The 27,257-nt window shown below is 44.7% G+C and overlaps 1 protein-coding gene across 6 annotated transcripts in view; it reads left to right on the top strand.

The window, feature by feature from the left end:
• Positions 1-27,257, top strand: part of dab1a (DAB adaptor protein 1a) — a 381,277-nt gene that overhangs the window by 322,107 nt on the left and 31,913 nt on the right. For all 6 annotated transcript variants that reach the window (XM_074668250.1, XM_074668251.1, XM_074668253.1 and 3 more), the window contains 2 exons: positions 17,434-17,573; positions 20,535-20,633. In XM_074668250.1, coding sequence (XP_074524351.1) covers positions 17,434-17,573; positions 20,535-20,633 — 239 coding nt within the window. The remainder of the gene's footprint in view (positions 1-17,433; positions 17,574-20,534; positions 20,634-27,257) is intronic.

Below are 27,257 nucleotides of genomic sequence, written 5' to 3' on the forward strand. Positions count from 1 at the left end.
GAAAAAGTGAGCAGACAGCACACATCAGGTGTGCAAAGATCTACAAACCCAAAGAGTCATGCATGGCTAAGAGTTACTGACTCCTGTTGACACCTTAGGCCCTGACTGTAGAAATGTGCGGTGCCTAACGCCAACTTCATGGCTGGCATACACACGTTTCCACAGCTGTTGATCCTTTGGGGATACTCAGAGGTGATGTAGGGAAACAGTTAACACAACTAACACACCCACGCAGTTACCTTAGTGTATATAAGAGCATGCGCAGAGTGACGTTAAAACAGCATCAAAACAACGACTGCTTTATCAGATTTAGAGGACTCTGTAAATGGTGGAATGAGAAGAGAGCGCTTGTTCAGAGACAGAGAGGATTTACAGGACCATGATGACAACTAACTCATCAGACACTTTGGGTTCCTGAGGGTAATCCAGACTACAAGCTGCTACTGTGCATGATAGGTGGCTTCTTGGTGAGTCAATTTGTTGGTGTAATTTCTTGAAGCTCTTTGCACACTGAGTCTGTTTTTTTTTGTCCGAAACTTAAGCAAAAAAATTTCAATCCCATGTCATGTTTGCACACTCCAAAACTTTCTTTCATCATTTTTTTTTTTCCGAACAAGTTTTTTTTTTTTTTTTGTCACATCTGCCCAGCTCATATCCTGGGGAGTTTGACTATTCAGAGATGCTGTAGGCTACTTCCAAAATCACATTTTCTGACATATTTTCTTTGCACATTTTGGGCTATGTTTAGATGATGAAGACTTGAGTATGTTTGTCAGTCTGTGCGTAAGTTTTTTTTTCTTTTTTTTTTTGGTGTATGGATCCAAAAATCGCCTCAAAAAAACTGACTCAGTGTGCAGAGCCTTTAATTTTAATCCATGCACTGAGCATGTGTGCCCCCAAATTCTATCCCATCTTCGCAGCATCATTAGTCAGTGGCCTTGGGACTTGATGTTTTTTGCTTGTGAAACTAAAGCTCAACATTTTTTTTTAAGTTATTCTTTAAGTCCCCAGGCCTCTCCCTCAAGGGTGAACATCAAAGAGCCTGACCTAGACTTATTAGACAATTAGCACTCCAGCTCAAGATCTTTCTAACAAGCCCCTGATTGTCTCTGTGTAAAGTACTCGTGTTAATAACCCTGTGTGTAAAGAGTTAAATGTCTTTATCTGCCTCACCTTTTCCATGGTGCACTCACACACTCTCCCAGTCGCTGCTCTTGTCTTTGATACTTATGCTTGAGGACAGCGTGCCAAAAAGCACACTTTTGCATGCCTCAACTTCACTCCAATTGGAGTTGCAACTCTAATTCACCTTTAATGATTTTTTTTTTATTATTTTCGTCTCACTCATTCTTTTTAAATTTTTCTGATCATGCAGAGAGAAAACTCTCAGGTTGCTGGTTCATTCACACATGATTTGCATATTAAAATGTTGGCGTCAACAGGGAGGGGTCGGGGACACCAACATGTGCTCTTACCGTATTTTCCGCACTACAAGGCGCTTTGGAATATAGGGCGCACCTTCAATGACTGGCCTATTTGAAAACTGTTTTCATATATAGGGCGCACCGTATTATAAGGCGCATAGAGTAGAAGCTATAGTAGTGGCTAGGGGTTGCGTTATGCATCCACTAGATGGAGCTGCGCTAAAGGAAATGTCAACAAAACAGTCAATAAGTCAGTCAAACTCAGGCTACATCCACACGGAGCCGCACATTTTCCTATCCAACTATTTTCTGTGCCGTTTTCAAAAAAAGTGCGCTGTAAAGACGAAGCCGTTTCTGCCATCCACAAAAGCAGTTTCCAGAGATCAGTTCAAATGCCAGACCTTTGGGGGGCGCTGTATTGCTCTAACAATAAACAAGAGAAGAAGCCTGGGCCAGCCTGTGAGCTAATGTTAGCACTTAGCAGAATTCCTCTTTACTGGTTCTTACCACTCACTGCTGTTACTTTGGCGACGCCCCCTGACTACAGTAGCCATGATTAATCAATATTGATCCATATATAAGGCGCATCAGATTATAAGGCGCACTGTCAGCTTTTGAGAAAAGTGAAGGCTTTTTGGTGCGCCTTATAGTGCGGAACATACGGTAATTCCATGCTGGTTGGGATAAACAAAGGAAATATGCTTGTATTCATGCTGGCACACAGATTCATACATCTGGATATTTTTGTGTGTACAGCGCTTAAAGCAGACAAGCAGTCCAAAGATTTGATGCAGTTTTGTCTCTACATTTTTTATTAAGTATCTATTTCAGGAAATGAAAGCAAAATCCTCAGTACAACACTTGCATTTATATTAGCGTCTCCCTTGTGGCTAGTGTCAGTTTGTTCCAGTTCTTAGTTAGAACCACTGAATTGTGAAGAATTGAGTGTTGGTATCACTCTGTTACAGAGTCAGTCTTCTGTTCTGGTATCAAATCTTTGTCACCTTGGCCTGCTGCTGGTTTGCTTTACTTTCTGTGGGTAGATGTTTGATTTATGTTTGACTGCAGAGCTGCAGAGCTGCAGAGATGATTAACAGATGCGGGGTTATGGCTGTGCAGCATCTTGCTTTGCAGCAGGTGCAGGGATGTTGTGGTTGGTTAGGAGCAAACAGATCCAGGTGTGTTGAAGCTCCAGAGGCAGATAGCTAGCAGGTGGATGAGAGCAGGCGTGGTGGTCTCAGAGCAGAGATGATTCCAGGGGCCAGGTCTGAAGCCATCACCCAGCTGCTCACTGCCACCTGCCTGCCTGCCCAAGCAGCACGATCACTGTGAATGAGCTGCTGATTGATGTAGTACAAACTCTGGACACCAGTGGGACACACACACACACACACACACACACACACACACACACACACACACACACACACACACACACACACACACACACACACACACACACACACCCACACACACTATCACCTGCAGCAGATGCTTCGTAGTCTACAGCACATTCCAGCCCCTGCAAACAAGCATGGGTCCCCCCGTGCACACGGAGCGGCGCTGTATGCCTCTCATGTCCTATTTAGAGACAGTATTGTTCGACTGCAATGGAGATCATGTTCTTGATTCAGACTGCTCTCCATATGTAGGGAAAGAAGTACTTACCTCCTGAGCATTTCTCTGTGTCTCTCCCTCACCCTTTTTATCTGTCTTTCCCTTTCTCTGTTACGTTCTCACACCTTAAAATGAGCTCAAAAAGATCAGGTTCCTTAACAAGTCTTTTTTTGTACCCAGGAAATACAAGGATGTGACTGTTATTATATCACAGAAAGATCAGTTAGAGCTAATGGGGCTGCAGAACTGCAGGTTTCAGCAGACTTTAGTGTGTCAAGATGAATATAGTAAAACTGAGACTCAGTGATGATAGATAGAGTAAATCTGATTCACATTAGAAATAGCGACAGTGAAACTAAGACTCAGTGGGGAAAAATACAGTAAAACTGAGATTCAGTGGTGACAAATACAGTGAATCTGTGACTCAGTGAGTCAGTAAAACTATAACTTAGTGGTGACAGATACAGTAAAACTGAGACTCAGTGGTAACACATACATTGAAACTGTGACTCAGTGAGTCAGTAAAACTATAACTTAGTGGTGACATATATGGTGGAACTGAGACTCAGTGGTGATAAATTCAGTAAAACAAGGATTCAGTGGCAACAAATACAGTGAAACTGTGACTCAGCGGGTCAGTAAAACTATAACTTAGTGTTAACAGATACAGTAAAACTAAGTCTCCAGTGTTTTTCCCCTAGGATATGGGGTAATGCATTTTCACAAAGAAAGAGCTGGAAGGTGATTCTTGTGGTTGTTTTCCTAGTTTTCTCTCCACTATATGGAATGAGCTTGTCTGTGTGTGTGTAAATGTGCGCACGTGTGTTTCTGTGATTGTGCACTAAAGATCACATGCTCTGTCTTGCACGGTAAAGTGCTGCAAGAAAAAATGTGAGCCCAACAAGTACAAATGAAAACTAGATTATGACATAAGACTATTTAGTCTGTTAATTAAAAAAAAAAATGTTTAGACCTGATATATAAGAGAGGGAACTCTAAATTACTTCTGCTGTGACCTGACACTATATTGAAAATAAAATGAACTCAAACTTCCAAGGGTGGCAGGTGACTCCGCTGGGGGGCAGGCCCTGGCGGGGTAGAGACCCCGGTGAGGGAGAGAGCGTCCGCCTTAAGGTTTATAAAAAATAAAATGTAGCCATAATTACTTTAATAAGAGCTCACTCAAGGTGAGCTGCTGTAACATCAGGTTTTGCGTTATGGAAACAAACTTTCCAGCATTGTGAAGCACAGTTTATCTCTTTGCTTGTTGCTCCTCATCACACCATGCTGTGCGTGATGTCATTCATGTTAAACTGAGCATGCGTGTCACTTCTGAAGCGTGAGCTGTTCACATCACAGTCTGCAGTCAGGCACATTACAGGTGTTATCTGAACAGCTAAACACAAAAATCTGATTTGAGCAATAAATCGGAGTTGAGCATTAAGGGCTACAGTCTGAACACAGCCTAAGACTAAATTGGGACAGACACAGTGAAACTGAGACTCAGTGGGGAAAGATGCAGTGAAGATGCAGTGAAAGATGAGACTCAGCAGAAACAGGTGCAGGGAAAGTGATGCTTAAACAGAAAAATAGGCTATTGAAGATGAAGATGAACCCTAAGATGTGAAAAAACACAGAACATGTTTTCATGATGCAGACGTCCTCTAAAGCTGAGTCTGATCAGACACAATGACCAGATCCAAGTCTGGGTCTGGGTCTGGGTCTGATCTGGATCATTTAACATGAGTGATAGTAAAAAAAAACATCAGGATACTCTCCCCCCTCAGATCTGGGTCATTCTTTTCTCTCTCTCTCACACACACACACACACACACACACACACACACACACACACACACACACACACATAGAGCAGGGTGATGATGAAAGTCAAATGCAATCACAAGCCTTGTCCACACACACACACACACACACACACACAAACACCAGTTTCTATTGCCTGTTGGGAATCGTCTCTTTTCCTCCTTCGCTTTTCTCTTCTTTCCTATTTTCTTCCACCTTTTCCTCTCGTGCTTCCATTCTCATTCTTCATCAACAGATTCCCTCCTCTTCCACTTCCTGCTCTTTGTCTTTCACTCTCCTCCTTCGCTTTTCTCTTGGGAGAGAGGGAGTAATGGGTCAGAGTGGAGGAGAGCTGTTTAATCTGGGGTCTTTGTTTCACTTTTCTGTGTAATAAAAAGAGCTTGTGGGACTGCAGGATGTCACACATTCATCAGTGTGTGTGTGTGTGTGTGTGTGTGTGTGTGTGTGTGTGTGTGTGTGTGTGTGTGTGTGTGTGTGTGTGTGTGTGTGTGTGTGTGTGTGTGTGTGTATCCCTCATACACACTCTCTCTCACGAGGTTGTTCTTCTTAGACCTCTTCTCCTCAACTGAAGGGCCTTTATTGAATTAGTGTGAGGAGGCAGAGATGACCTTTGACCTTTAGCATTTGCCTGACCTGAGGTGACTTCAGTAATGCCTCCCCAATTCTTTGACCTCACCTGTCCATGTCTGATATTTTGATCATTATAAACGGCACCTTGATGTCCTGAAGACTCAAATCTTGTACTGGATGTTTCCCTCTGAGTGTGGTCGTCCCTTCAGGTCATCAGTGTGTGGATTAGAATCCTTAGTGATGATACTTTTTACAGTGATCCCAAACAGAAAGAGAGAGCAGAGTGTCAGGAGCAGCAGCATGCTCATTAACTGCATTACTATCTGTGAACAGCTGCAGAGCATGGCTCAGGAGCTGCAGGTGAGATGGGATCACTCACTCTAGATGTATCAATCTGGACCTGATGGGATACAGAGAGGAACATGTTAGACATGAAATGAAACACTGAGCCGACAGTTACTAATGAAGAGACTTCTCAGTAAGCACACATAGTGAGTCAGACGTCAGTTTGAGTCCAGCAGCTGCACACAGGTTGGTCTCTGGCCGACCCCCCAACATGTCAGCTTCCTCCTGCTGACACAGAGAGGAGCAGCAAGCAGGTCTGACTCAGAGGAATCCCACATCTCCCTTTCACCATGCAATAAACCATTATGACATCACAGCTCAAGGTTTTAACAAGCCTGTATCAGATGAAATGCAGTGTGGGTAATCTGATTACAGAGTGTCTGTTCTGCTCTGCTGAGGTGCACAGGAAAACAAGGTTCAGAGAAAAGAGGTCTGTTGGTGCTCCTCCTGTAGCTCAGCTGTGAAACAGACAAACAAACTGTAAGCAGTGTTTATTTCACAGCACAAGTTCATCTTCTGCTCTGAATCAGATCTTCAAGGCAGGGCCGGACTGGGAAAGAAATTCAGGCCGGGAGATTTCCAATCAGTCAGGCCACTTCAGCCACCGAAGGGTTGTGTCACGTGGGATAATGCACCAATTTTTTTTCCTTCCAAAAATATTTATTTCAGTTATTTTATAGCAATTAGAACACTGCTAAACTGACAGTAAGTCTATAAAACACAACCATGATGACAGCTCCATACAGACCAATACTTTTCTCTTTTGTAATCTCTTCACTACCCTCACCGATTTTTACAATGTTTTCCTTTTCCTATTATTTATATAACTTGTGGAATTAAAATATATATGTATTATTTTGTCATCAAATGATTTAGATGTCAGATGGTCATAGCTAATAGTACATGCAAACCCCAATGTTCATTTTAAACCTGAAAATTGTAGGTCAACTGCCTATCCTACCTGAAGAGGGGGTCTTAAACGTTCCAGGCTTCCTGCCGCCCACCTGACACCTGTGAATGGCCACCATAGAAATGAGCAACCACAACGACAGTGAAAGACAAATGAATATTAATTTCAATTTAAACAGAATGTATCGACTTCCCCTACTCTACAAAAACACTGTTGTTCTTAGTTTAATTGTTTTGATTTCACTTTAACTCCGCCAACATTTAATTTGGAGATGTATCTCTCTAAAACATACTGGAGACCTTTTCTTGCTATTTCTTTTTAAAGTATCTGACGAATCTGTTCAGATATTTGAATAACACTCATTGATTTCACTAAAAACTCCATATTTCTCATTCTAGAAGGGGAAGCTTCATAGGATAGCAACAGTTACCAAGGGGGCGTGGCTAAGCAAAGTGTCGCCTGCAACTGACAAAATGAAACAAAGTTTTCTATTATAGCCAAGCAAATCAATAATATGCCGATCATTTTATATTATAATTTGGCCTTTGAAGTCCTCTGCCAGGGGATGTCTGATGATGCACTTGTGAGAAGAACCGACCTGTTATGTATCCAAACTAGTGGACCGCTAGAGCAGGAGACAAGAAGCAAACCAAAGTATAAGTTCAGAGTTCTTTAAAAAATCCAGGAACGAAAAAACAAGATGGAGGTGAAAGGGCAAGAAACAGGCAGACAGGCAGGCAGGAGAAAAAATGGCCAAAGGTGCTGCAGGAAAAACATGAAATGAAACAGAATTATCTGGCAGAGTGGTGAAGTCATGACCAGAGCTTTATAGAGAAGGTGATTAAGGTGATGAGGGACAGGTGTGTCTCAGCTGCAGCCTCAGAGGGGAGAGAGGGAAAAACCTGCTGGCCACACCTCCTGCCGCAGAACACTGGAAAATGAGAAGGAGGGGAGAGCAAAAGAGAGAAACAACACAAGAAGAAAACAACCAAAATCCAAGACCATAACAACTGCAGACCTGATTTATGAGAGAGGGAACTCTAAATTACTTCTGCTGTGATCTGGCACTGTGCAGTGCTCATGTATGATTGCCCCCCCGCAGCACTGCTCCCCACCTGGAGAGTATGGCCAGCAGTCACACTACTCCAATATGAACCAGACTTTAGCAGGTATAACACACGTTATTGTCTGTTTGCATGAAGCGCCATCTTACCAGAGTCAGCACAATAAGACACAGAGAGCGCTGCCACAACTTTAGAGACTTTTAGACTTATAGTAAGTCATTTTGCTTCGACACAGCTCTCCAACACCCCTGCTTTATTTAAAATAATTGTCGAGAGGTGCGCTTGTGGCAATCATACGTCATGGATCACGTGCGCTGTCTGTGTGCTTGTGCTCTTGCATGAAGAGACCCACCTCTTTGAAGTGTGCCTAAGTGGGGAAGTGAATTGTGCACAAGCACGGGACAGTTGAGTTCACACTGGCCATTCGAAACATGCTTTAGGGCTGAAGTGTGCTGAAGAACCGTACGGTTTGCCATTGTGACCACGTTCTTAGATGAGTCTGAATCCAAACTTTGACCTCTAAGATAAGTTAAAACCCAAACATCGACCTCTTAGTTGAGTTTCAACCCAAACTGCAGCCGTAGATGGCTCTGACTGCCCTCTCTGTCACTGGCAGCACTGCTCTGCTGTTGTCACCTGTTTTATTTTTTTTTTACCTGTAATCATTTCTACAGGTGTGATGGCTGTTTTTTTTTTTGCTGTTTGTGTAGGAGAGAATGTGTGTGGGAGGTGTTTTCACACTGTTGTTGGCAGCCAGCAGTGGTTAAGGGTTATAGCTGTGCAGCTGTTAGCCTCTTTGTGTGTGTGTGTGTGTGTGTGTGTGTGTGTGTGTGTGTGTGTGTGTGTGTGTGTGTGTGTGTGTGTGTGTGTGTGTGTGTGTGTGGTTGTGTGTCCCTGGTGTGCGATTAGCAAACACATTATCTCCTCGGTGTGGGTATTATGCACACATCCAGTCTATCTGGCACAATCACCACAGCCATTTACTATGATATTGTTCCCTGGGGAATCTTTGAGCTCAAACAACTCTATTTTCAGTGTGTGTGTGTTTATGTGTGTGTTTGTCTTATGAGAGGTAATCAGATCTGTTCCCTCCAATCAGACAGGGATTGAATTGTGTGTCTGTGGTTGTCAGAGGAAGATGGCAATGGATACACACAGTTCATTCATCCATCCATTTTCTTAAGTGCTTATCCTATTCAGGGTCGCTGGTGGCTGGAGCCTATCCCAGCTGTCATTGGGCAAGAGGCGGGGTACACCCTGGACTAGTCAATCGCAGGGCTGACAGAGACATACAACTATTCACTCACACACTCACACCAACGGACAATTTCGAGTGTTCAATTAACCTGGTGAGCATGTTTTTAGACTAAGGGAGGAAGCCAGAGTACCCGAAGGGAACCCACTCATGCACAGGGAGAACATGCAAACTCCACACAGAAAGGCCCACAGAGGTGGGGATTTGAACCTGTTACCTTCTTGCTGTGAGGCTGCAGCGCTAACCGTTGCGCCACCGTGCATATAGCGAGGTAGACGTAAATTAAAGGGGGTCAAACTTGATTTAATTGATCCAGGTTCATAGTCAGGTCATCCAGTTTACTTTGAATAAGTAGTAATGTCCGGATCCCCATACCTTGTATTGTGTTAGGGCTGATTTTGGCACTTTTTAGTTGGGATGCACTGATCCAGCTTTTCTGTTCCCGATACTGATACCTGGGCCTTGGGTATCGACCGATACTGATCCTGATCCCATACCAGTGTTAAACAATAACCTGCATGCTCTACTGTGGGATACAACTGGTAATATTATGAGTATAAGGCAAAAATTGGTACATATGAATTTACTTAAGTTGATATTTATTTAAACTATAAGTGTTTAAATGTTTAACAGCAGTTTGGTTAAAAAAATTACTCCAGAATTTACAGTAATGACTATTTGATTGTAAAATTTTATCCCTTGTAGACTTAATCATAGTTTAGCCTCAGTGTCAAGTTTGGACTGACCCTTTCCCACCGATACCTGATCCAGCTTTGAGGGGCTGGATCGCCACCGATCCCATCCTGGTATCCTGGTGCATCCCTACTTTTTAATGTATCTGTGATCTGGAATTTCACCACCATTGAGCAAAAGCTGCTGCTGGTCAGTATGAGTGAGCGCTCTGAGTGCTCCAGCCTCCTATAGATGATGATGAATAATAAAATAGGGTTTGGAATATTGATGTGGAGCAGAAGCCACACTCAGCTTTATTACAGAACACTTGGGATGGGTACCTTTCACATTTGAAACGATACAGTACCGGGCATCCAGTATCAGTACTCAACAGTACCAACTTTCAGCACTTTTTTGTGTTTATGTGGCAAAAAAAAAAAAATCAATTTGTTTAACAATAGATGTTTTTTTTTCTGTTCAACATATTTATTCTTCAATATATAACCTTGTAATGCTGTGTTCATGTTCAGCATGGAAAATCACCTACTCTTCCACTCCCTTCAAGTCACAAAGATGCATTTAGGTACCTAAACATGGTACCTTTTGATTTTACGTGAATTGATACCCGGTACTTGTCGGTACCTATAAAAGTACCTAATTTAGTACCCATCATTACAGAGCACATTAGCTCAACCCGACATGTTACAGCAATAACATCCACTTTACAGCACCCTATGGTAACTCTGCAGGGACATTCAAAACGCAAAAACAATCATATACTGGGCAGTAGTTTAGCCTAGAAGTAGCAGCTCTGTGGCTTCAATGCCAGCAGTGTGGAGATATGTCACTCAAGAAAGTAAAGACAGTCCAACAGCCACAGGAGAATACATTTATGCTCTATGATCTGTTCATGAGGTGTTTGAACTAAACAACAATGTCCTCACCTGGCTGACATCATATCTCACCAACCAGAAATGGTTCATTTCCACCAACAACTGCTCCTCCCCTACTGCCCCCCCTTTTTTCTCAGGTGTCCCTCAGAGTCCAGTGCTCGGTCCCCTCTTCTTCATCCTCCATCGTGTGGTGAAGCCAGGACTCTGGTCCTGCTGTGCAGCCTGAAGGGGTCTGAGGGCTTTTCTTGGTGATTTTCAGCTCAAGGCCTCCTTCACATCCTGACAGAGAGAGAGGCTTACATGATTTGACTCCCAGGTATCCCAGGTGGTTTATGTTCTTACCTGGAGCCAAAGGGGAGTTTACGGTGGAAAGAGGACTGCACACTCAACTTTCACCTCACAGAGGAGTGTGTGGCTCTACAGAGCAGATCTTTATCAACAGATATAGATACACACTAAGGAATATGATGATGATGATGATGAAGGAGATGAGGACAGCGAGAGGGCTGCTGTGAGTGGACGACAGATTTGAGGGAAGGCTCAGTTCTGACTCTGCTGCACGAAGAGAGGATGTTGAGTTCTAAGGAGCTACCTGTCTGCTCTTTCTTTCAAAGGAGGGCCTGTTAGAGTTAAACACACACACACACACACACACACACACACACACACACACACACACACACACACACACACACACACACACACACACACACTGTTTGATTAAAGAATCAAACAGTTTTGACACCTTTGTGTTGGATGTGTGTGTTTGTGTTTGTCTTTAAACAGACTGAATGTTTCCTCTCCTGCTGACAGGAAGTGTTCAGAGGACGATAAAGAGCTACTCGAGAAGCTTTAGAATTCAACTTCCCTTTATTTGATCTATATTACCAAACAGAATATTGAAAAACAAACCGATCTTCTTTAGCATTCATTTCAAGAAGGAAAAATGGAAAATGTCTATTTTCCAATGTTTTGTATTTTGATTCACAATTGAACACCAATTGAATGAATGATATATGGATTTGTCAGGCTGTCCAAGCCAGAGATGCAGAGCCTTCCCGTCAGCGCTCAGTGCCATCGGGGCGCAGAGATATTCCCTCATCAATATTCTTCATGTATGAACTTAGTGGTCTTTTCCCATAAAAGTATCCAGAGCAGCATTTGGAGCTGTGGAGCAGCTGGAGGTAGGGATGGAGGCAGAGTGAATGTTGGGATGGGTGGAGAAGAAGAGCCAAAGATCCGGGTTAGCCCTGAAGTCTAAAAGAGACAGATGAGTCTACTAAAGAAAAGCTGACAGGGAGCTGAGAGGAGCAAACAGGCACCCTCCAAAAAACCCTCAACAAAAACACACATCAGGAAAGTCAGCACTCTCATTTGTTTCATGAGTAGCAACTTTATCATCTCATTTTCCGGCCGTTGTTTCTCTTCAGCAGCTGTGTGTGTGTTTGTCTGACGGCTGCACGCTCTCATTATTCCACCAGGGCTGGTGCCAAATCAATCGGGCAGAATTAAGCAAGCAGCTGAAGGGAAAACTTGTTGTTTTCTTGGCACTCGCTGTTAAAAAGAGTCTGTGTGAGTAAGCGCTTTATCTGTCTCTGTTAGCTAAAGCACACACACACACATACACACACACAAGCAGCGGCTGCAGAGGCAGGATTAATTGAAGAGTAACTGCAGAGTTCCCTCATGTGCTGTTGAGGGTTTGTTAGGAAGAATCCCAGCTGTAGTTAAGAGCCTCACAGTGCTGCTTCATCTGCAGCACAGCAGAAACCAGCTTCAGCAGGAAACACTGGCTGAGAAAGAGACAGAGGGAGACAGAGACAGAGAGGGAGGTCAGATTAGTGCTGGAGGATGCAGACACCTCTCTGCTCCACCTCCTCAGTCCTGTCCTCTGGTCCCGAACTAAAGACCAAAGTCTGAAGTCTGATCAGATCAATGATCCTCTCTGAGCTCTGGTAGAAACTCTAAGTTAACAGATTCATCATTTCTCCTTCTGTGTTCTTTGGACATCATTCAGATGTTGATAGTATCTTAAAATCATGTTTTTCCTCTAAAGAAAGAAAAATTAATCCACTTTGTTCATGCTGACACTGTCATGCTCTCACACCATAGTCTCTTTAATCAGTGGACATAGTCTCACTGACATCACCCATCTGCTTCTGAAAGAGATCTTGGGAGTAAGTCAGCTGGCGCAGCCATATTGAAAGTGGGATGGGCTCTGAATCTCCACACTAACATCCAAAGGGCGCTCATCAGTCACATTAGCTGAGCTGTGCCACTGATTGGGCGAACTCAGGTTAGGTTAGAACCCCCCCTCTCCCCTAGAGTGTGTGCTGATTATGTGTGTGTGTGTGAGAGAGAGAGACAGACAGAGACTCTGGTTTCTGTCTGTCACAACACTTTAATCCTGACTGACATTTACCCAGCTGAGGCTGCTCTCATTCATCCATCCATCACTTCCATCCTCTCCTCTTCATGTCCCTCATCTCTCCTACACACACACACACACACACACACACACACACACACACACACACACACACACACACAAAAGTATATCAAAGGCAGATTGTGGTGTTTTTCTTATTTACTTATGACTGACTGTCCAATCAGAGGGCTTCTTTTTTACCTGTTTCAGCCCCCAATGCATGGTGCTAACGCTGTTGTCTGAGTGGGTCTACAGGTGGCACTTTGGTTTGGGTCAATTACCGCCACCTCCTGGAATGTGTCAGCATTATAACTACAAAACAACAACACTAACATAAGACTGTCGATGACATAGAAATGAAGTGATGTGAAAGAAACAAGTAAATATTGTCACCTCTAGTCATAAAAGAACTTCTAAAATTCATTAAGGCCCATATAAACCACTAATTGCCTTTTTTAAACCACACCTGGATTATATGGAAGCGGGTTTTCCATCAGCTCTAAAAATAAAAGTCAACCCCTTCCTGATTTATTTTTTATGTTCATGTGACAATGGCTTCGTCCTGTCTATGACTGGTCACAGTTTTATGTGAGATGCCGGAGCTGTTACGCGTCAGTTTCACAAAAAAAAAAGGTCCAGCAGGTCAGGAAGGTGTGCACAGAAACCACCTAAAACATCCAGTGACTTTCAAAATAAAACAAACCGTGTCTAAGATGGTACTTAACTTGACTACAGCAACAAACTGGCATAATAAACAGAGCCAGACCAGGAGTCAACAGGTTTGAGGATTTAGAGCCAAAACAACAAAGAGGAAAGGCTAAAATATGAGTTGGGAAGTGCAGCAACAAACAAAAAGTGAGTTGGAAAATGCAAACTCTGCAAGGTTAGTCTAGCATATAACAAGTCATCATCAACTATTCACAGCCATGTGAGAGCGAGGCATCCAGTGGAAAGTGCAGCGCTGTCTGCAGATCAACAGCCAGTGGTCATGTGTATGTGGGTGGGCAGCTGCAGCTTGTGGGGGCGTGGGGTGGGAGGGCAGGGGGCGTGGGGCTGTTGATCTTCAAATACTTTCCTAATAGTTACAACAAATATCCAATAGTTATTTTTTTTAAATCCCCATAAATCCCCATAAAATAACTATAATACCAAGATCTACCAATGGTTTGTTTTGTACATTTATAATAAAGGCGAGAAGAATCCTTCAGCTGCAGTTTTGCCTCCAGAAACTGAAAACCAGAGAAGTATGCTACAAAACAGACCCAACAGAACAGACTACATGCAAAAGCAGAAGGCAGTGCGCAGTGCCTACTACATACTACTGTACTTTTACATGTCGTATGTAGTAGGCAGTTAAGAAAAAAGCGTCTGTCTCACTGCTGCAGGCCTGAGCAATCAATCACCAATCAGACTGTGTGATCGGACCACACAGCCTGTAAACCAGACCTCAGAGCAGGCTGCTCTCAAACACCAAGTCTGTGAGAGAGTTGTGTGTGTGTGTGTGTGTGTGTGTGTGTGTGTGTGTGTGTGTGTGTGTGTGTGTGTGTGTGTGTGTGTGTGTGTGTGTGTGTGTGTGTGTGTGTGTGTGTGTGTGCGCGTGTGTGTGTGTGTGTGCGCGCGCGTGTGTTTGTGTGTGTGTGTGTGTGTGTGTCCTCAGCAGCCATGACAGATAAAAGCGGATATTCTTTCATTAGTTGTGTTTGAAGCTCAGCAGGGTCACAGCTGTAGAAGACATTTAATTATAGCATAGTGAACCACACACACACACACGCACACACACTCCGAGTATAGCACCATTAATGGCGGTATCAAAGGCGTAGGGAGAAGGTCCTAAATGTCAAACCTAAATGAAAACTGCTGTTACAATAAGACAGAAGCAGGCAGACACACTTACACACACACACACACACACACACACACACACACACACACACACACACACACACACACACACACACACACAGATAAATCATACTTGTTGCTGGTGTGCTAACAGACCTCAGAGGTTGTGTCCCTTTGGATGGCGCTCCAACATTTAGTGTCGATCCTTCATCAGAGGTACTCCTCTGACTTCAAAATGAAAGAGGAAGTTCCCCTTGGCCTTTCACGATAAGAAAAAAATGACTTGATCATAAAAGAGTGAGCAGTGGAAAGGAATATACAGCTCAAACAGAAGGGGGGAGGATAAGGTAGATGAGAAAGCTAAGCAGGAAACTTGACCCCAGCAGATATCTGAGTTCAACCACTGACCTCTGACCTGTCTGCTGTGGGGCTACTCATATCAATGTAACATTAGTCAGAGCTGGTTATTTCCCTGTCAGAGGCCTGCTGCAGGCTGGTTACCATCCACAGAAATCACACGGTTCAGGTTTTTAGTGTCTGTACACAGTACCCTGCCACATATGTGGGTTATTTATGCAGAGGCTCCTGCTCTGGGTCTTGCTCTGATGCTGTTTGATCACTCCTGGCCTCCTTATTTATCTTTTAAACACAGAATCGTGTTTTCGTCTCCAAAATTCAGGAACAAGTTCCTTGTCAAAGAACCCCAGGAACCTGCATGGTTCCTAAAGAACAGCTTTAGTGACTGAAGGTTTGACCCTCTGTCCTGTTGGGCTCTGGTTCATCCTGCTGGCTGGACTCTGTTGAATCTTAACCTTAGACTGCAGATTAAAATCCTGGGAATGGTGCAGATTACAGATTGACTTTCTCTGTAGGGGACCGATGCTCAGAGACTGTCCTGTCTGTAGCAGGATGAGGAGGTAAGTGTTTGTTTGGAGGAGAGGAAGCTCTCCATCACTCCCTCTTTGACCTCCATGAGACCAGCTGCTCCCACAAACACAGTGAGGGGTGCACTACATCATCATCATACATCACCATCATCGTAATCATGATCACCATCATCAGCATCAGCATGATCAGGAGGCTGTGTGCACAGACTTAACACACATTACACACACAGTACACACACACTTACACACAGACACACACACACACACACATTGACCCTCATTTTTCAATCTTGCGTGTGAATTGTGTAAAAATTAGCTTATAGCAACATTCACAAGTAATTTATGAAACCTGCGTACCAGGGCCAATCATAATGTATGCCTGATCAACTGTTGGTAAATTTGACGGCTCGAAACAATCATAATTTAAACAGCACGCCCCTAAATATTCAAGGTTCAGCTTGCTGAATTTGCAACACGCATTACGGGAAAAAGAGAACTTCTCTGAGCTGAAGATTGACAATGCCATAGCAACATAGGTAGAAAGAAACAACGTTGTGATGTCTGGCAGCCGGAAAAGAAGTCTTAAAGAGAGTCAGAAAAAAAAAACTCATTTGCAAAGAAATCACTGCAGCCATCAGCAGTGTGGATGATAAAATTAAACTACAACAGAACTTTAAATATTTAATTTACACATCCTTCGTTTATACCTTGATTAATTTATCCATGATTTTTGCCTGTCAGAAGCCACAATATTATAAAATGTTTCCATTCAGGTCCAGAAACATGGACATATCATTTTTAAAAATGTGTTTGAACTCTGAAAGAAGCTGCAGACTCCAGCCTGAACCTGATCCTGAACGTGAACCTGATCTTGATCCTGATTCTGAACCTGAACCTGTCACAGACTGAGGGGGAGTGGAGCTCTCACTGGGTCTGCATTAGTTTCAGGCAGAAGTGATGGAGGGACAGACCAACCCGCACTGTGTCAGATACAGATAATAAAACATTTTCAATACTCCAAACTAGTTCACCTAAAAACTGATCCCATTTATTTAATTTGTGGTAGTTTTGGTGCCTGGACAAGAAGTGTGTCGATCGTGCAAAATTACGCATGGTTATCTGTACCAGGAGACAAGCTGGTTGTTATAGTTCACAATTATATGATAATACTGTGAGAGGTGAAATAATCATCTTCAAGGTAAATGCTGTAATTAATTTGGCTTCCCTAAAAAAAAAACCAGGCTAAAAGTTTGATCCAGTGTCCTCTGAATGTTCTCTGCAGAGACTCTATCATGGACATGGGAGTGTATTAAAAACAGCCGCTCTCAGTTTTTTTTTTTGTTGTTGTTGTTGTTTTTTTTTTTTAAGTAAATCAATGAAGAAAACACAAATTTGAGGGCCATTATGAGCAGATGTAAGGATGGGTGAGAAGGAGGTGGTCTTCAGGACTCTTCAGGTCTGTCTCTGTGACGCTGCTGAAGCTGAAGCATCCTGTTTCCTCTCAGGGCACAGACGCTCTCTCTGTCTCCCTGGCTGTCTGTGATTGATGAGCCTCGGGTAATAGAACTGTTCTTTGGGAGATGGAGGCCCTTGACTGGAAAATTCACTGCGTGTGTGTGTGTGTGTGTGTGTGTGTGTGTGTGTGTGTGTGTGTGTGTGTGTGTGTGTGTGTGTGTGTGTGTGTGTGTGTGTGTGTTTGCAGGGCAGGACCGCAGTGAGGCGGCTCTCATCAGGCGTTTTAAAGGCGATGGCGTCCGCTACAAGGCCAAGCTCATCGGGCTGGACGAGGTCACCGCCGCCCGTGGAGATAAACTCTGCCAGGACTCCATGATGAAGCTCAAGGTACAGAGACTCCTCCCTTTTTTCTTCTTCATCTCTTCCCTTTCCTTTCCTTTTTATCTTAATTTAGATCTTCTTCCTCTTTTCAGACTTTTATTCTAATGTTTTCTTGATTCTTGAAACTCAATCAGTGCCTTCTGTAAGGAGTGATTGCAGTATTAGATTAACAATGAAGAAGCACTGAGCGTGTCTCTGTCCTCAACCAATGAATGAACTCTGATGTCGGCACACAGAGCTGTGAAAGGGACGGGCTGCAAACCGGTACTGTTACCTCTGATGAGTCCTCAGATTTTTAACTTCCCCAGAGGTGGTGAGAGGATGAAGGAAGGAAGGAAGGAAGGAAGCATGAGCATTAGAACATAAGAGCAAACAACTGAAAACATTATCCTGTACAGAACAAACACCAAGAAGAAGTGAAGTCCACAGGACAGCATTAGAGTCAGTTAGCGATCAGTTACCCTGAGACAGTATCCACTCTTCAAACCACATAGGAGCATCTACAGTTTCTAGCTCCATGTTACTGCAGAGGCGAACTCCTGACCTGCAGATCTGACAGATCAGAGGAGCAACGGCACCAGGTGTTTTCACAGCACACGCAGTCTGCAGCAGAGAGGGTCAGACACCAGGATGTGTGAAGAAACTGTCAGGAGAAGGTGAATGTCTCATCAGTGAGGACGGGAACAATTAGAGGGAGAGGCAGACAGATGGAGCAGTTAGCAGAGAAGAGGTGATTTAGATGATAGGTGAGAGAGGGAGAGGAGGAGAGAGGAGGCAGAAAGGAGGGAGAGAGGAGAGAGAGAGGAGAAATAAGCATCTACCCTCTGATTCATAAACACAGATCTAATGATGGGGCTGGGGCCCTTTGCCTCAGGAGTCAGCTTCAAGAGGACCCTGGACACACACCAGATTGTAGCACTGCAGCATCTTCTTGTGTGTGTAGACCAGAGGTTGCTGCTCGGATATTGCTAGCATGAGCTGTTAGAATGAGTAGGACAATATCCCTTCACTTGAAGTTTGATGAACTTTCTAAGTAATTCATGGAATAAATGAAGAAAGTGTCAAATTAAACCCTCAAACCTCTCTGACTCTAACTCCTGTGGTTTGAGTATCTCCTCTTCCCTTTGGTCAAATAAATATCTGAGCGGTGGACTGAGCAACAGACAATTGTTGACCAAATAAATTTAAGAAATGATTAAAAAAAGATTTGAGGGTACCAAAGAAATGTTTCACTGACCCACATTTAGGATTGTACCGCAGTCAGAGTTCAGCTCAGGATCACAGCTGACTCAAGACTGTCTCCTAACAGTGAGTCTGACTGTATCACAGCTATGGGGCAGGGCTCTGTTTGTGCTTATGATTATCAGCTAACAGAACATTTCTTATGGACAGGAGAATAGCTGAGCTCCTGACACACACAGCTGATACAGCTCCTCACCACACACTCAACAGATGAGGCTCCAGGCGTCTGTGTAAACCAGAGCAGGAAAACAAAAGGCTTCTGAAGACCTTTAACCACAGAGGTCTCATTATGATCATTCAGGGACAGACAGACAGACAGACAGAAAGGCAGAGCAGCTACGCCTCCTCAGTTACAGAGGAAGGTTCTGAGCTCACACTGAGCTCCAACCCCATGCTAACACACACTAAGCTGAATTTACTGATAAATGCTGGCATGCACTACATTAAAGTGATGCTCCGGGATGGAACAAGTTGGGTCCTATCACAAGGTTTAGGGCAGAAATTACCCCTACAGCAGTGTTTTTGTGCAGCAGAAGCCCAGAGCGCACGCACCAAACACCCCCTCCCTGCTCCTCTGCCGGTTTCCTCTGCACTCAGACGGGGCCATATTTTACTTGACCAAAAACACAAATAAACGGACTCCCATCGAAAAAATCTGATATCGGTCTACATTCACGCTTTATTCAGAGAATTTTCAAAAACGGCGCTACCTCCGTTGCAGAGCCACAGCTGGCTACGAGGCGCTTGCTGCTTAGTGTATCAGTCATCTGTGGCTCTGCAGCGGAGGAAGCGCCATTTTAAGACATGTTAAGAACTAGAGCCTGTGTTTTTGTGTGAAAGTATCGTGCTGAAAATTCTCTAAATAAAGCGTGAATGCAGACCGATACCAGATTTTTTTTGTGGGAGTCTGTTTATTTGTGTTTTTGGTCAAGTAAAATATGGCCCCGTCTGAGTGCAGAGGAAACCGGCAGAGGAGCAGGGAGGGGGTGTTTGGTGCATGCGCCCTGGGCTTCTGCTGCACAAAAACACTGCTGTAGGGGTAATTTCTGCCCTAAACCTTGTGATAGGACCCAACTTGTTCCATCCCGGAGTATCACTTTAAAGAGGAGCTGCAGAGAGAAGGATCTCTTTGAGAAGGAGGGAGAGTTCAATATGACCTGATGCTTTTTATTGAAATGATTCAGACATCATCTGTAAGACAGCAGACCAAGCAGCAACCTCTGGTCTAAACATAAGAGATGATGCTGAAGTGGTTTAAAAGGATACTAAGATCACAAGTTCACCCAATCCGAGTCACAGCTCAGCTCATGTGAGTAATGGGCGCCTAATACCTGTTAGCATGGAGACTCAAAGTCTGCCAAGTCTGCCAATTTCCATATGGACACCCCAGCTGATTTACTGAAAAACTATGTTTCAAAAAGTGACGGGTAACGTCAGGTAGACTAGGCCCATTATTATACAGCCTGCAACACGTGTTCTTTCTCACACCTGTTCTTGAATCAGGAGCCTACTGACAAGATCTCAAGGTTCTACTTTAATTTACACACACACACACACACACACACACACACACACACACACACACACACACACACACACACACACACACTCACACACACACACACACACACACACACACACACACACACACACACACACACACACACACACACACACACACACATCTGTCTGACTCTAACATCTATCTCTTGTGTGTGTCCTCAGGGCATTGCTGCAGCAGCGCGGTCTAAAGGAGAACACAAGCTGAAAGTGTTTCTGACTATTTCCTTTGGAGGGATCAAGATCTTTGATGAGAAGACAGGGGTAAGCTAGCTCACACCTTAACACCTGTGTGTGTGTGTGTGTGTGTGTGTGTGTGTGTGTGTGTGTGTGTGTGTGTGTGTGTGTGTGTGTGTGTGTGTGTGTGTGTGTGTGTGTGTGTGTCTGTGTCTGTTAATGAGGCCTCTCCATGAGAGGGAGGGGTCCTTGAGGAAATCAGAGGGCCCTAAATGAAACCCTGAGAACACAGTCTGGGTAGATAAGAGACCCCGGCCGTCTCCATCTCTGCAAACACCAAAAAAACACTGTTGTGGACACATCACAGAACCACACTCCCTGTCTCACTCCCTTCTCACTTCCTGTCTTACTCCCTGTCCAACTCCACATAATAATAATAATAATTTGATTTGTAAAGCACTTTTCATCAAATGATCTCAAGTGCAACAGAGCAAGATTAAAAACAAAACAAGATTACAAATGAGTTAAATACTTTCAGAAAAAGGTTTTCAGGCCTTCTTGAAGGTGTCTGCTCCCTCTGGGGCCCTCAGGTGCTTAGGGAGGATATTCCACAAGCAAGGAGCAGCTGAGCTGAAGACCTGATCACCCATTGTACAGAGCTTAGTCCTGGGGGGCAGAAGAAGGTAGTTGTTACTTGAGTGGAGGAGTGATGAGGTTTGTGGTGTGAGGAGTTCTTTTAGGTGTCCTGAATAAGACCGGAAGCAAGTGTAGGGAGTGAAGGATAGGTGTGATGTGGTCATATGTCCGCTCCTTCATCACGGTCCTAGCGGCGTTGTTCCGGATATATTGAAGTTTTTGTAGGCTCTTGCTAGGAGTCCCCTTGCTAAGGAGTGTGTTGCAGTAGTTGAGCCTTGAGGAGACAAAGGAGACAAAGGTGTGGACAAGTCTTTTGGCGTCTGAAAGACTGAGTAAAGGAGAGAGTTTTGTAATGTTTCGTTATACTTTCTCACCCCCCTTTCTCACTCCCTGTCTCATTCCCTTTCTCACTCCCAGTAGCTGTATAAAGCTGTGCCTTGTGTATTGATGAAATCAGACTAACTAACATGCAGTGTGCTGCACAGTCCTCAGTCAGGAGTGTGTTTTCACCCCCGAAGCCTTGGGGTCAGTCTGCAGCCCCTCCTTGGACCACTGTGCTTTCAGATGCTGCTGTAGAGCAAGTGTGTGCAACTGGAGGGTCAGCAGCCAGCACAGCCCTGTGAGTCCTCTGTAAATCTCCTCCTCAAGCAGCCTCTGGCAGACACTGTCTAAGTTGGACCCTGTCACAGCAGAACCCAGAAACCAGGTAGAGGTCACTGTCTGAGTCTGCTTAGAGCAGCTCTGTGAGGCCCAAACAAAAACACAGAGTACACGTCTCTGAGACCGGCTTCAGCTGCTGAAGACTAAAGTTTGAGTTTTACACTTGCTAAGGAGTTGGATCTGTGTGTGTGTGTGTGTGTGTGTGTGTGTGTGTGTGTGTGTGTGTGTGTGTGTGTGTGTGTGTGTGTGTGTGTGTGTATATGTGTGTGTCTGTGTCTGTGTCTGTGTGTGTGAGTGTGAGTGAGTGTGTGTGTTCATGCAGCAGTAAGTCAGGTATGCCATAGACACAGTAACCAGGGGCCTCTCATCTGTCACCTGTCGCACTCATCCATCAGCATTCCTTCATCCCTCTTTTTACACCACCTCATCTCTCTCCATCTCCTCCCTGACACCCCAAACTGAGAGATAGAGATGGAGACAGAGGAAGAAGCGGAGAGAGATAAAGAGGGGACGATGAGGAGGAACAGATGAGAAGAGGGAGACAGACAGAGTCAGAATCAGTGAACATATGTTAAGTAAAGCTGTCCACAGGGAGACCGTGTCCTCTGTCTCCTCACATTAATATTAACTATAGAGATATACTGTCCTTACTATCAGTCCTTCAACCACTTCTCATGGCTGAGGAGGGAGGGAGGTGAGATGGGGTGACTGCTGAGGTTCAGGGATCTTGACAGTCTCATTCCCCTCCTGTGCATCCGTCAGCTGGGGAATGGGTGAGAGGAGGGATGGATGGTCTCTCTCTGGGAGGAGGAAAGGTCGTGCAGGATGGAAGGAGTGGGTGCTGGGGATGGAGGAGAAGAAGAGGAGAGGCATTAATGTAGCAGAGGGAGCACATCCCTCTTTGTCTCTGTCACACACATGCACTCTCACCAAGTCACGTGCACCTCCCCCCAGCTCCTCTCTGTCTCTCAGAGCTGCAGCTTCATGTCAGGTCAGGAGTAAAGCCTGAAGATCTGCTGCCTCCCAGAATCAAATCAGTGAGACCAAATTAGTGTGGTTCATCCTGCGAGAGAGCTGTGAGAGAGGGCGGGCTGGGCCAAGGACCAGGTCTGCAGGAGGAAGTTTTGGGTCACGAGTGCAGACCTGGAGGTGTCATCATGATGAGAGCTGGAGTCAAGGTGAGGGCAAACGCTCAGTGAAGCAGAGAGGAGAGGCAGAGAGAACAGATTCATGAGGTTGAATCATCAGCAGCTTTAAATCATCCTCTTTTCATTCATCCTCATTTCCTTCGTTTTTGAGGTGTTCAGTAGGAGACAATTTCTATGACTCCAGTCACAGAAAGCCTTTATCAGATCCCTGTATTCAGATTCCTGTCCATTTTGGATACACGCCACAATAGCAGTGTCATCGGAGTATTTTTGGATGTGACAGGACTCAGAGTTGTATTTGAAGTCTGCAGTATAAAGTGTGAATAGGAATGGAGCCAGAACAGTTCCTTGTGGAGCCCCTGTGCTGCTCATAACTGTCCCCGAGACGCAGTTTCCTTACCTGACAAACTGTGGCCTCTCTGTGAGATAGTCTGTGATCCAGGAGACAAAGGATGGGTTCACTCCTATATCTTTGAGCTTATCTCTCAGTATCATGGGCTGGATGGTGTTAAATGCACTTGAAAAATCAAAGAACATAATTCTTACATAGGTGTCAGGTTCTTCAAGATAGCACAGGGCACGGTGGAGCATGTATATAACTGCATCATCCACTCCAATATGATTTCTAGGTTGGACTGTCCACTCTGGGTTGGGAGAGTCTTTGCTCCAAGTGGGGGAGTTCAAGAGTCTTGGGGTCTTGTTCACAAGTGAGGGGAAAATGGAGCGAGAGATAGACAGACAGGGTGGCGTTGGCAGTGATGCCTACGCTATACTGGTCTGTTGTGGTGAAGAGAGAGTTGAGCCGGAAGGCACGGCTCTGTATTTACCGGTCAATTCGGACCCTCATCTATGGCCACGAGCTGTGGGTAGTGACCGGAAGAAAAAGATTGTGGATATGAGCGGCTGAAATGAGCTTTCGCCGCACGGTGTCTGGGCTCAGCCTTAGAGATAGGGTTCAGAGCTCAGACAACTGGGAGAGGCTCGGAGTTGCGCCGCTGCTCCTCCGCATCAAGAGGAGCCAAATGAAGTGGTTCCGGCATCTGGTGAGGATGCCTCCTGGACGCCTCCCTGAGGAGGTGTTTCCGGCATGTCCAACTGGGAGGAGACCCCGGGGTTCAATCGGGGAAGTCACTCCAATCAAAGGTTTACTGTGGAGGTTTAACACAGTCCACCCTCTGTGGGCGTCCTGAAGTGCTGGTTTGACATAACTTTAAGTGAATATTGTCACCCTATTAAAATAATGGCCATGTCTTTTTTGACAAAAACAAATTCTTGGCTTAAATCATCTCTTGATAATGCTGGCCAGCTCTGATAAAATCACCAGAAGCTAAAAGAATCGTGCTCTTTATGCCCTATTGGACAATGGCCTATGTCAAGAGGGTGATTAAGGCCGTTTTTGACAACTTTTTGAAAACTGACCATTAACTGTCCTTTAATTCCATAAGGCAAACTCAAAACGTATATAACTCTGACCTAAATTGAACAAATGCTAGGTCATACGCTAAGTAGGCATTCTCATACATCTCCTACCAAAAGCAAAAACATCTCTTTAATTTTAAAACTGCACTGCACATGTCATCCCCACTGTCAAGAGAGTGAATTAGGACATTTTATTTTCAGCCTAAGCCAATTTTTTTAGGATAAAATTTGTGACGGGCAACAAGCTTTCATGATGTTGGCTGCTTCAAGAAGAAACTGAATCTTTAGTGCAGAAGAAGCTGTAAACTTGATCTTAAAGTGATACTCCAGGATGGAACAAGTTGGGTCCTATCACAAGGTTTAGGGCAGAAATTACCCCTACAGCAGTGTTTTTGTGCAGCAGAAGCCCAGAGCGCATGCACCAAACACCCCCTCCCTGCTCCTCTGCCGGTTTCCTCTGCACTCAGGCGGGGCCATATTTTACTTGACCAAAAACACAAATAAACGGACTCCCACCAAAAAAATCTGATATGGGTCTGCATTCACGCTTTATTTAGAGAATTTTCAGTGCGTTACTTTCACACAAAAACACCGCTAAATAAAGCTCTAGTTCTCATCGTGTCTCTTTGTCCTGGCAGACTACCAGCGTTTGTTTATATCTGGCATGCTGCGCGCGTGGACTGATACACTAAGCGGCGAGCGCCTTGTAGCCAGCTGTGCCTCTGCAGCGGAGGTAGCGCCGTTTTAAGACATGATGAGAACTAGAGCCTTATTTAGCAGGGGGGTTTTTTGTTTCTGTTTTTGTGTTTCTGCCCTAAACCTTGTGATAGAACCCAACTTGTTCCATCCCGGAGTATCACTTTAAATCAGTTTCAAATGGTGAGTAATTTGGTCCACTATCATAAAGGCTAGGGTATAATGTTGTGTAGTGATTTAGTCTAAATTTTACAAGTTATAGTTTGACTAGCTATAGAATATATTTTGTAAGCCAGAAGAAGAGCTCTGATTGTGACTGGAGCTGCCACTGGAAGCCAGTGAAGAGAGATTACCAGCAGGGTGACATGTGCTGTGCAGTCCATCCATCCATTTTCTTAACTGCTTATCCTGTTCAGGGTCGCAGGTGGTTGGAGCCTATCCCAGCTGTCATTGGGTGAGAGGCAGGGTACACCCTTGACTGGCCGCCAGTCACAGACAACGCATACACTCACACCTAGGGACAGTTTTGAGTGTTCAATTAACCTGATGAGCATGTTTTTGGACTGTGGGAAGAAGCCGGAGTACCCAGAGAGAACCCACATATGCACAGGGAGAACATGCAAACTCCACACAGAAAGGCCCACCAGCCAAGCTGGGAATCGAACCGGTGACCTTCTTGCTGTGAGGCTGCAGCGCTACCCATTGCCCCACCGCAAGCCCCTGCTCTGCAGCCTTAAAATAAAAAATGGTTTTGCTTTTTAGTAGAAGATGTATGAGCATGCCTACTTAGCGTACGATTGACCTGACATTTTTTCAGTGTGTGTGTGTGTGTGTGTGTGTGTGCGTGCGTGCGTGCGTGCGTGCGTGCGTGCGTGCGTGCGTGCGTGCGTGTGTGTGTGTGTGTGTGTGTGTGCGTGCGTGCATGTGTGTGTGTGTGTGTGTGTGTGTGTGTGTGTGTGTGTGTGTGTGTGTGTGTGTGTGTGTGTGTGTGTGTGTGTGTGTGTGTGTGTGTGTGCGCGTGTGCGCGTGTGTGTGTGTGCGTGTGGACAGTTAGGGTACAGATGAAGTGATCAGGCTGACAGCTTGCCCAGTTGTGATTGTCACTGATCCCCGCTCTGTCCCAGAGAAAAACAGTGCCATCTGCTGCAGGCCATGCCAGCTTGGCACTGTGCAGCGGGGCTAACTGGAGAGGGCAGAGGCGAGGGGCCAGAGTCAGTGTGTGTGTGTGTGTGTGTGAGTGTGTGTGTGTGTGTGTGTGTGTGTTTGTGTCTGTTCAGGTTTATGGGAACAAATTCATTTGTTATTACTCCAAAACCCTCACCCAGCTGAAGCTCATTTGTGTTAGGGGGGTTTTCTTCTGAAACTTTTAGTACACAAGCTGTAGAGAATGGAACTACCAACCCCGTCCTTTATGTCAAAGACACTCTGAGCATGTGCAGTAGATCGCTCATCCTGCAGCAGTTAGTGTGGCTGCAAAGGAACCAAAGTGAGTTTCTGTTTTTGTCCCTTACAGGCTCAGGTTATCAGTCCGACAACAATACAGAAAGGATCAGAGTCCACCAAACCTCACTGAAGTCTGAGCAGGAGAAAAAAAATCTACACTTTTTTCACCTTTTCACTTCATGGCATGACTTAGCAGAGAGCAGCTCTACGAGGACAGATTAATATTAACACAGTGTGTAAACAGGATGTGTGGACATCCCCTCTGTTCATGCAAAGACTCCTCTTCCTCAGCCTCATCCAGTCTGATTCATCCTGTCATGTGTGAATCCTCATCATCAGCCCAGACACTGACTGTCCTGCTGCAGTCTCACATGGATTCACTCTTTTAGTAAACTAATTAGGAGGCTGGAGGGGAAACACCCTGAAGAGAACGTCAGCTTTCCAACCTGAACATGAACTTTTAGTCTACAATGCACCATCTTAATATGTTTAATATGTGAGGTCTATGAGTTGATTTTATTCTGTCCCTCTGGTGCCCCCAAGGTAGCTTTACATGATTTACAGCTCAACCAATCTTTCAGTCATTCAACCAATCAGTCTTGATTAATAAACAGCACCTGACAAATATTGCCTCAGGACATAGGCCCAGACGCTAATAAAGTTTTACTTTGTCAACAGAGAGCAACATGAAGACAAAAGAAGGTGTCTG

This window comes from Halichoeres trimaculatus, unplaced genomic scaffold (genome assembly GCF_033239565.1).
Source record: "Halichoeres trimaculatus isolate MK-OKI-2021-1 unplaced genomic scaffold, fHalTri1.1 fHalTri1_scaffold_4, whole genome shotgun sequence".
NCBI lineage: Eukaryota > Metazoa > Chordata > Actinopteri > Labriformes > Labridae > Halichoeres > Halichoeres trimaculatus.